Source organism: Chaetura pelagica, unplaced genomic scaffold (assembly GCF_000747805.2).
Source record: "Chaetura pelagica isolate M959 unplaced genomic scaffold, ChaPel_1.0 scaffold408, whole genome shotgun sequence".
NCBI lineage: Eukaryota > Metazoa > Chordata > Aves > Apodiformes > Apodidae > Chaetura > Chaetura pelagica.
Genome location: NW_009954229.1, coordinates 40,524 through 51,711, shown reverse-complemented (window position 1 = coordinate 51,711; position 11,188 = coordinate 40,524). Strand labels below are relative to the sequence as shown.

Below are 11,188 nucleotides of genomic sequence, written 5' to 3'. Positions count from 1 at the left end.
GGGAGGCAGAGGGATGAAGCCCCCCCGTCGTGTTTCACCGGGGGCCCCACGGGTGATCCCACCAGGTCCCAGCAGCACCCAAGGCACAGGGGAGCCCAGCAAGGACGAAGGCTGGGGGACACAGCCTAACCCCCCCACCCCAGGACCCCCAAAGCACAGCCCGGCCTGCAGAACCAGCCACTTCTCCCCCCAGCACCGCGCTGAAATGAGAGGACGAGGCTCTCCCACCCCTGAGAGGGCTGGGGGTGCTGGCTCCACCCGGCCTTGGGGCCATGGGTGACACGGGTGGGGCACAGGTGAGTCCTGGGCACAGGAGGGACCGAGCCAGAGCTCCAGGGATGCCCTCTGAACCACCCGAGCCCCAGGGTCACCACAAGGGACAGCACCGCGTCCCAGCTCCGCTCCCAGCCAGGTCCAAGCCCTCGGTCAGGGGTGACCACGGTCCCAAAAATGCCACTTGTGAAGGAGGGATGAGCGCTTGGGAGCTGGAGACACGCTCTGAACACCTCCTGTTCTTTCAAAAAGGGAAACACAGTTGTAACTCGAACAAAGCCCCAGGGGATCCCAAAATGCCACCCACTCCCCTCGGGGACTTGGTAGAAAGACACTTCCAGTTTGATGGTTCAATCACTAGTACAAAAAAAAGAATAATTAATAAAATAATTAATTTTAAAAGCCCTTTTTCAAGACAGCCCCACCAAGACTGGGTGTGCAAGCTGCAGTTTATTCTCTGGTTTGTCAGGCACCCTCAGCACAGGCAGGACCCGGCGCCCCAGCGCCCACCTCAGGGAGGCAGCAAAGCTCTAGGTACCACTTTTCTTCCTGAACTCCATAAAATTTACCTTTGAAAAGCAAATACAGAAAAGGTGCTTCCCCAAATCCCCCTGGAACACTGGGTGGGGTGGAAGAGCAGAGCAGCAGTGACTCCCAGCAGAAGGGGAACCAAAGCAGTTGGAAGCAGATCTGCAATATTCAGCTGAGACCAAAAACAGGGAAGGAAATACAGTTAGGAGGAAGATGCACTGAATACAGCAATGCCAAGCCCCAAGGCTGGGTCCTAACACCCTTCACTCATGTTTCTTGCTTAAAGACACCAAGCTGGAGGATGGGAAGTGCAGGGGGGAGTGATCCACTCACTGAAAATTGGGATTTATTTTCCCCCAAAGTTTATCCCACTCATCCGTTATTCCCTGCCAGAAAAACAGCCTGAGGGGAAGTTCCCTCCCTGCAGTTTCCAAGGTGGCTGCAGACTGGGGTCATACAGCACTGGTCCAAGAACAGAGACATGGACCAACTAAGAAGAAGAAAGGTGCCACATTTAGGTGGCATCTCAGAGGGTTTGAGATCTGAGCCTTGTTTCCTCTGGCAGTATGTGGACAGTAACCACATTTACAACATCCCCTCTGTGGCCTTTTCAGCAGAGAGGCTGGAGGCTGCTGGGTGGGTGATGGATCTCAGCAGCACATGGCATCAGGTCTAAGCCAGCCTGGGAGCTGGAGCCCCCCAGGCCCAGCACAGCACCTGCCAGCGCCCACCAGAACAGCCCCCAGGTCATAAATGCTCATTTGCCACCTTACTCACAGTAAGGTACCAGGCAGCTCTTCTGGCTGTGGCAGCAGGGCAGCTTCTGCTGGACTCTCTTTGCTGCTCAGCTCTTAGACCCACAGTTACTCACTGGGGAAGTTCTTCTCAGGATTTGGAACCAGCAAATCCCTTCTTCATTTGTGTGGTACAAACACAGGTAACATACAGCTCACACTTCAGAGCAGTAAGCAGGTACATGCAAACAGGCCTAAGTTAAAAGGGTATAAGCAACAGAGCAATCTCTAAGCTGACATGCTGCCTGGAGAAGTTCCTGCAGTCCACAACAAGGAATGTCAGAGAGAAGAGAAAAGCTGGACAGTCCCCGTGTGCCACTCCCAGAGCCTGGCCACCCTGTGTGTTCCACAGAGCCCTGAGATGGGGATGGCAGAGCAGGTCTGTCCCTGAGAACTGGTGTTAGTGGAGCCAGAAGCCACAGACTCAGAACAGTTTAAGTAGCAGCATGGAAAGACAGTTTAAATCTTCATTAGCAACATAGCTACAGCATTTTGTCTCTTAGTTTAATTTAAGACACCTCGGGCCCCAGTCCCACCATCTACATTCATATCAGGCTCCTACAAAAATAACAGGAGGTTTTTCCTAGACCTCAAGGTTTGACCCTTCCCCACCCTGGACTCTGAGCCACGTACCAACACTTGTCAAATGATCTGCATATGACACACGTGACAGTCTGAGAGCCAGCAATAGAAGGATAAATATTCTTCATCATAAATAGCTGTAGAACATCTCAACAAAGGCAAAGTGCTTTTCTTTTTTTTCCTTAATTAAAACGAAATAAAAACCTAAAGACGACTGTCTCAACCACAACAGAAGGTTCAGCTCCTAAAACATCTGCAGAGTCTAAATTACACTTAAAATGACAGTAAAGTGATCCAGGCAGAGTGCTCAGTCCTTGGGGACTCGGAAGTTATCCTTCTCTTTCCTGAGGGCCCCCATTGTTCGGATGGGGTCGGTCTCCCTCGCGTGCTGCTGAACTGTCTTCTCCCTGCCAGGAAGGAACACCAGGGACAGCAAATGCAGAGGCTGCAAGATAAAAATCTCATCTATGAAGTCACTGCTATCACGTTTCGTCCGCACCAAGGGGACATGTTGCACTTAAAGATCAAAGACTCGGGACTTTGGCACAGGCTTATCAGCTCCCTCGGTCTGAACGCTCGCTGGCAAGAGGAAATTGCAAATGCTCTTATGCCTTGGACAGCACCTTCTGCTGCACCCCTCAGCCAAACTCTGATTGATGAAGGAACATAATTACACCATGAATTTGCTCTGTCTCCTCAGTCAGGGACTTGAGGACTGGCAGAGATGCTCACCACAACCCTGCAAATCTCCTCGCAAGCCTCTGCCAGACAGCCAGCATGTTTCAGGGAGGGTCTTGAGGGCATCAGAACAGGAATATGAGAGGCAGGAGAGCAATTCCCAGTTACAGCTCTTTCTTTGGAGACCCACACTCCTTCTCCTTCCCACACTGCCCTCCAAACACAAGGACCTTTCCCACACCCACATCTCCTCCATACCTCACTCGCATGAAGGGGTTGTACGTAAACTCTTCTGCAATGGTGGAGGGTATGGTTGGCTCCCCACTGTCATACTTTGCCTGTTACAAGGGAGAGATTCCTGCTGAATGAGGAATGTTTTGGTGAACAAGAAAGGTATCTTAACCATGCAGGGTTGGTGCTGCACCTAACTGCCTGAGCTGCTCCTCAGGCCAGGCCCTTCCCAGGGAGGGTCACATCTCCACCAGACAGCAAACCACACTCAAACCCTGTTCCCCAACACATCGCTCCCCTGGGCACAAAACATCCTGCAGCTCCTGGCTCTTAACTCCCTTCCCTCAGCCTCTCGTTGTTCCCAACATTGTCTTCTCTCCTCTACCTCCTCAGAGAGGCTCTGTCTCTGTGAAAGCATCAAGTCCAGGGAAAGGATGAACCAGCTTACCTTGGCCCAAGCCAGCTTTTCCTGGACAGCAACATTATTGGGTTCGACATGTCGAGCAAACTTGAGATTGTTGATGGTGTATTCGTGTCCACAGTAAACTCTCTGGGGAAAGGAAGGAAGAGTGACATGGGGTAACTCTGAGGGAACATAGGAGGAGTGCCAGGTACCACCACCAGTGTCATGGTGCAGCAGGAACATGAGAGTCAACCCTCCAAGACACAACACAGCAAGCCTGTTGAGAACACCCAGGCACCCCAGCTCACTGGTTGTTGTTTCAATAAGCAGCCCCTGCCCTTTCCCCACAGAGCACAAATGTATCTGGGGTAGGTTTTTCCTTCCCAGAGCACTCCAGCTATTCAACATCAAAGTCAATTCCTGATGTAAGCACTCATTCCATCAACACATGGGAAATTCTCTTTGAACAACAGTAACACCAGGCAGACAGTGCCTCTGATGCCTGCAGTAGTTACCAGCCCAACAGGAGGGGTTCCTACCGTTTTGGGGTCCAAGCAGCCCAGAATCTCAATCAGTGATCTGTACATTTCCTCTGGGGTTCCCTCGAAGAACTTCCCACAACCAGCCACGAACATTGTGTCACCTGCAAGGGAGAGGTGACATAGCATCAGGACCAGACAAGGCTCCTCACACCAGAAGGTGAGCACACGGCCCTGAGGGCTCAGTCCTGCCACTGCTGTCCTGGCTGCAGCTCAGTAGAAGGCACAGGCAGAGCCACTGCTGCCCCACGCAGGCTCTTGCTTAAGCTGTTCCTTCTTCCATGCAGCAGCTGGTGCCAGCTCTGGAGAAGGCCCATCAGGAGAGGCATGACATGGCAGTCTCAGGAAAGGGAGAACCCTATTCTCCAAAACAGGATCCAGAACCTGGCTACCAGAGACAGAGCAACAGTTGCCTCTCACTCCCCTACATCTCTCCTCTCAGTTTTGTTAGACACGAGCACAGACACATGAAAAAGCAACAGGGTTTGGACTCAGCCAGTTTGGCCTGAGACAGTAAAACAACAGCTCTTGTTTCATGGCAGAAAATGTCAGATGTAGGACTCATCCAGGGCTTGCTCTTGATGTTGCTTGCAGCGTGTCCAGCAATGATTTATAAACCCAGAGGGCTCTCCCCAGTTCCACCTACAATCAGTACTTGGTAGCAAGGTGTGGATGTTAACCAGCTGTGCTGGCAGGAAGGGATGGATGCACATCCAGAGTCAGGAGCACACAGGCAGAGAGGGGAAGCTTATTTCTTTGCAACACAGACTGCCAGCAATGTTACCTCCCAACTCCTCACCTGTAAAAACAGCAGGTGGCTCGGAGCTATTTGGCTTAGTCACATAATAACAGATGTGTCCAGAAGTGTGACACGGCGTACTGAGGCATTTCACATTAAGAGATCCCACCTGAGAAGAAGGCAGAAGACTAGAGCTTAAGCTACTGTTTGCTAGCATTTGTATGGTCAGAAAAGAATTGCAACTGTTACAGTGGCCTAGTAGTCCTATGGGCAAGTTCTCACACCGTGGGCCAGTAAACATCAGCTCTGCTCCTAGGATAGTACATCAAGAGAGTTTCATGGAAGGGACTTGGAAGGGAGCTGTTTCCTCCTAGCAGGTGTTGTGACAAAGAGAACTGCCAGATTCTTTCATTTACATGCAGAGTGACTCAACAGTCTGGTTGGCAGCAAGAGCAGGCAGATCCAGAGCAACACAAAATCCTGAGCAAAGTTAATCGAGTGTAAAAAGCTCCAAACAAAAATGAAGCTGAAGAAGTGGATGACGCTCATGAAAAGGGAAGGATTGAAAACCATTCATGAGGCCAAGGGGATGTCTCCCCCATGGCCCTAACTTACAACCCTCCTTCCCATCTATTTCTGTGCTCCCTTCTTTGCTGCTGCCCCCCCACAAAGGTGCACCACAAGACTGGTGGTGACATTCATGCCAGCCTGCACATTTCACAGCAGTTCACATCACCTGCCAGCTCATCTGTACACAAACAGCTTGGCTCCAGCCAGCCTTGCTGCTTTAGCTCTGGAAAAGCAAGGCAGGTAGCTGGCACAGCTGGCTCTCTTTCTCTTCACCCTGTATTCCAGACACCATGCAGAGAGGACCACCTGCATGTGTTGGGAGCCAACCAAGCTCCAGGCAGGGCACAAGCTCTGTCCTCCCACACCTTGGCTCTGACCACCCCAGTTAAGGCAGCTGCCAAGGAGCACCGGGACACCCAGCAGGCCCCAGGTGGGGCTGGGGTCTGAGCCAGGCCAGCCTTCTCCTCAGTGAAGCATCACCAGCCAAAACCAGACAAAGGGGTTCTGGTTCACAGGGCTGGAAAAGAGGAAAAGCCTAATTTGAACTGCCAGCTACACCCCAGAGATGTTAAAAGGTAAAAGAAATGCAACCACAATATTAGCTGGAGTTGCATCACACCAGTCCAGCTCTAAAGCTGTGGCAGACAGGAGATGTGCCCAGCTGAGTCCTGCAGCTCACTCCCTTTACCTGGAGCAACCTGAGGTGAGTCACTTTGTCTGTCAGTGCCCCGATCCTGTTGTCTCCCCCAAACACACGCAGCCCCGGCTCCATCTTCACAAGCTTCTCATTCCCCCCAGCATGATCCCTAGAAGATCAGAAAAATGGATGTGGGCAGGGATGAAGGCAGATCTGTTGTAACCCATATTGCAGTGGAAACCTCTGATCTCCCAGGATCTAACACCATCCTCTTATCACAGGATATGCCACAAGTGGAGATAATTTCTCTAGTAACTAGGGCAGTGGGAGGAGGGAACAACCCCCCACAAATTCATACCTAGTTGGGAAACACCAAAGGGGTTCAGAGTCAACCCTCCAGTAACTAGGGCAGCAAGAAACTGGGATAAGTGGGATTTGTGTAACTCAGTGTCCCACAGGGCCCCGTGGGGCAGGCACACAGACATCCAAACAGCTCAGCATTCACTTTTGCTGCCAGTCCTGCCAGATCAGGGCTGGTTCTCCAGCCACAGAGGTGGCTCCACCATGACTCAAGGGAGAGGTTACTCAGGTTCAGCACTGCAAAACTGCTGAAGCAAAACATTCACCTTTACATCCCTGGCAGAGTTAATCTGCAATGCAGGTAATCCTCCCACAAGTGCTGACTGTGAGAAACACACCTTACAGGCATGTCCTAGCACCTCAGCATGAGCTCGCTCCCTCCCACACCCCACAGCCACCTCACACACATCTACTTCACTGGCCACCTGGGAAAAGTCAGCATTTTAGTAGTTAAAGGCACTGACACACACAGCTTGCAGTCTAGGCAATGCAGCTGGTCACAGCAAGTCCAGGGGAAACACTTAATGGGCTCTGATCCTTCTCACACCTAAGCTCCTGCTTAGAGAAGACCAACTTGATCCAGAAAAGCAACAATTCTACACAGAATCACAGAATCATTCTGCTTGGAAAAGACCTTTAAGATCATTAATTCCAACCATAACCTAACTCTACCAATCATTAACCTAACTCTACACCAAGTCCAAAAAGTCCAAGTCTTGACTGCTTGTGTTTATGGATACAACAGAGGGATCTTACTAGAGCAGATAGTTACCAGTGATGATGTGTGGTCAGGACAGTGGTCAGCTTCACACCATGCTTTTTGACTGCATCCAAAACCTGCAGGCACAGGGCACAGCAAGAGCATCACCACTCACAGAATGACTTAGCAGCACACCTGGTACCTGGTGTAACTTGGGCACAACTGCTCCCAGGCTTGAGAGCACCACACCAGCACCCCTGCAGAGAGCTCATCCCTCTCCAAGCCATAGATTACAGATCAGGACACCATGTGCCTGATCCAGCCAGCCATGACTAAGCCCTCCATCCCTCCTTGTTTCTCTGCACAACATCAAACTTAAGACAAACACCAAAATCAGGTCAGTAACCCCTGAAGTCAGGGACAAGCTGCCTGAGCCCAGAGGCAGACTGCCTGTGAATCCTGTCCTTACCTATGCATGGCCAGTTTTTCCTGCCTTTCCCCCATGCTTGAGTCAGCATGACTAAATCTCTCCTGGAAGTGGCAACCTCCACCAAAGGGAAGGATCTCCCAGCCCTGCAGCAGTCAGCACCCCGCTCACCAGGGCAGCATTACCTTCTGGGGCTGCACAGGATCAACTATTGCAGCCTCCTTGGTTTCCTCATCGATGAGGAGGTACATGTAGTTGTCTGTGAGGGCTGGCAGCAATTCCACCTTCATGTCGGCTTGTGTGACCATCTGGGGCTGCCTCTGCTCGTGCTCCGTGTGCAGGAAGATGGATCTCAGCTGTGCTGGACCTGGGGACCCCAAAACAACCAAACCTCAGCCCAGGGAGAGGAACAAGCGGGACAGAGCACAGCAGGTCCCCCAGCCCATGGCCCCAGAGAAGGGTATGGACCCCAGCCCAACCTGCCTCCTCCAAAGGAAGAGAAGAGAGGCCACCATGGGACAAAGCCCCAGTGCCTGGCTGGTCACCTTGTGCCCCACAGGGCTGGAGGCTCTCAGGGCCCTCCAGCTGCTCCATGGAGGGAGGGGACACTTTGCTCCCAGAGGTGTGTTCATGTGGGTAAAGTGCTGCACCTCAACTGGAAAGGAGATTTCAAGGGGCAGGAAAGCAGAATGGAGAGGGAACAGCTGGACAAAGGTCAGCCTGGGATGGTGACTTTGCAGTGAAAAACAGAACCAAAGGTCAAGTCAGAGCCAAGAGACAAAAAAGAAGGATTTTAAAAACAACCAAACCTCAGCCCAGGGAGAGGAACAAGCGGGACAGAGCACAGCAGGTCCCCCAGCCCATGGCCCCAGAGAAGGGTATGGACCCCAGCCCAACCTGCCTCCTCCAAAGGAAGAGAAGAGAGGCCACCATGGGACAAAGCCCCAGTGCCTGGCTGGTCACCTTGTGCCCCACAGGGCTGGAGGCTCTCAGGGCCCTCCAGCTGCTCCATGGAGGGAGGGGACACTTTGCTCCCAGAGGTGTGTTCATGTGGGTAAAGTGCTGCACCTCAACTGGAAAGGAGATTTCAAGGGGCAGGAAAGCAGAATGGAGAGGGAACAGCTGGACAAAGGTCAGCCTGGGATGGTGACTTTGCAGTGAAAAACAGAACCAAAGGTCAAGTCAGAGCCAAGAGACAAAAAAGAAGGATTTTAAAAAAAAAAAAAAAAAGGAGAAATACAGAAATACACGGATTGCTACCACATAAATAACTGGTTTGTTACTTGGGGAAATCACATCCTGCACAGAGCATGGACAGAAGAGAGGCTCTCTGTGGAAGGCAAGGCTCCCCCCTGGCCAGGCACCAGGTTTCTTGCTCACAGGTTACCCTGATGCAACAACAGTGCTTGTCTGTTTGCTTTTGGTTAAATGTTTAATCAGATCCAAGAGACAAATCTAATTCCAGATGCAAATAACCTGGTCTCCACTGTTCAACTCACAGCTATACAGTTCTTAAAGAAACAACCAAGCCCCAAAAGGCTCTGCCATAAAAAAAAACACCAAAAACAAGCCAGGAAGGGAAACAAAGAGGACAAGGTCTTCCATTCCAGACCTGGGGCCACATGCACTCAGTGAAAGAGGAGTCAGTCCCTCCAAGTCAGAAACCAGCTGTCTGAAGGTCCAAGGCCCTGGCACACACCACTGGAGTGACCGCCCTGGTCTGAGCTGTGCTGGCTCCTTCTGCGCCACCGAGTCTCCTTGAGGTTCCCGATGCTCAGTGCTTGGTCACCTTCAACAGTGATGAAGGGAGGGGTCACCACACTCCTAATCAGCCTGCCCCACTCTCCCAACACAGATCAGCCCTGCTCACCCCTGATAAGAGGCTGCTTTAGAGACCAGTAGCCCCCAAGACCAGCTGCAAAACCAAAGCCCAGGTTCTGAGTGGGACACATTGCTGCTGCAAGCCCAGCAGGAGCTGTGAGCCTCCCAGGTCCAACTGTCCTGCCCAGAACATTTTCCTCTTCTACCTCGACCATCTCGTTTATGAGGGAAGGCAGGGGAGGAGAGGATATGGTAAACAGTGTTGCAAAGAAAACCCCAAGGCAGGACAGTGTAGGCATGCACTGGGTATCTGGTGGTGAAGGCACAGAGTATTGAGAAAAACATCCATACCTGCCAAGTGTTCCTCTTCTGGAGCAAAAGAGTCCTTTCAAAAAAAGAACAACAAGAAAAATATCCCCCTTACTATTACTTTCAATCAGTTGCTCTTTAACTGCTCCCCAACATGAAGGACTTTTCTTTTGGATGCTACGAATCACAAGAGCTACAGTTACTGCATGTTTGGTTGCACACTAGACAGCAATTGGGAAAAAAAATACACACACACACACAGAAACCCCACAACCTTAACTTCAAGTCAAAGGAATTATTCACATCCTTAAAATGCTTTCTTCCTACGAGCCATTTCTAACCTTGGCTGTGATCCCAAAGTCTCCCTGCATGTTTAATTTGCAATTCTCACAAAACAAACAAACAAGTGACACCACATAAGGAAATGTTTTCCAAAACGTAATTTAAACAAAGAGAAAACATCCACAAAGTATCAAACTCCTTCTGAATTCCCATCTGCAGCTAAGCTGCACCTTTCCAGCCTGCCCACTCAGGGGGCTGCTCTGACAGAGGATGTTCTCAGCCCCTGTCCTGCTCAGGAAAGCCCCCAGGCCAGACACAACCCCTGCCCTGGCCCAGCACAAACACACATTGTTTCAGGACCACTGAACACACGCAGGTCTGCTCCAAAATTCATGCCCCATGACTTCATTTTTGCTCAGTTTTGTAATTTTTGGACTTCACGCCCAAAGCAGAGGGGACTGGGAAGAGCAGAACACCAGCAGCCTTTGGATCACACACTTGGGCTTTCTGGGTCTGTTTGTTAGAGCAGCACGGGTTGCCAAGAGGAAAGGGTTTGCAGATGGGAAGGGTCAGTGTTACCAGCTCAGTGCAGGCCTGTGTGCTGGAGGCTGAAGGCAAGCAGGCAGCAGCACAGCTCAACATCAGGTTCCCTCAGAAGAGAGGTGCTTCACACACCTTCTCCACAGCATTTTGCTTTACTCCCTTCATTACAGAAGAGTGGAAAATTCCTATTTCCAACGTGGCTGTCACTCAGAAACGACTGCACACAAACCAACATCCCTGCCCTGCCTTGCGGGAAGAAACACCAGTCACTGTTCAGAGACTCTGCACACAGATTTGTTTTTCTGGGTGCCCAGTGAGTTTGTGGCCCCACACGATTAGAAACCAGTTGCCCCCACAAACCACAGGCACCTCCTGCCCAGGCAGGCCCAGCCAGGGCACACACAGAGCCAACACTCCCCACGGGTGGAGCGAAGCCTGCGTGGCAGGCACAGCACCCACCCTGCAGCCCGGGCAGCTCGGGGGCTGCGAGTTACACAGGTTGACACGCTTGTTCCCATCAGGGTGTTCCGAGTCTGGCAGTTCATTCTGACAGATTCTCACTTGTTCAGGCCGGTTCTCAAGACAGGAATGATGGATTAGGCCTCCTCCCCAGGGACACCGTGAGGCTGAAGCCCAAGCTTCTCCTTCAGGGAGACGCTTTCAGGGTTCAGGGCCCACATTTCAGCGCAGCGCTTTGGCACTTTGGGGGGTTTGCTTTTTGTTCCCGCTGCCGAGACAGGCTGCCCCCCGTCCCCCCAGCCCCGCTCCC

General features: G+C 51.7%; 1 protein-coding gene across 1 annotated transcript; it reads right to left on the bottom strand.

Annotated features, from left to right (window-relative positions):
* Nucleotides 1-2,361: 2,361 nt before the first annotated feature.
* Nucleotides 2,362-7,834, bottom strand: LOC104394011 (hydroxyacylglutathione hydrolase, mitochondrial). The gene is made up of 8 exons (XM_010003545.1): nucleotides 7,650-7,834; nucleotides 7,110-7,174; nucleotides 6,029-6,146; nucleotides 4,831-4,939; nucleotides 4,032-4,135; nucleotides 3,538-3,639; nucleotides 3,117-3,196; nucleotides 2,362-2,587 (listed from the first exon to the last, which is right to left on the bottom strand). Exons 1-8 carry the CDS (start codon nucleotides 7,770-7,772, stop codon nucleotides 2,488-2,490), a joined length of 801 nt encoding a protein of 266 aa, XP_010001847.1. The 5' UTR covers nucleotides 7,773-7,834; the 3' UTR covers nucleotides 2,362-2,487.
* Nucleotides 7,835-11,188: the final 3,354 nt, after the last annotated feature.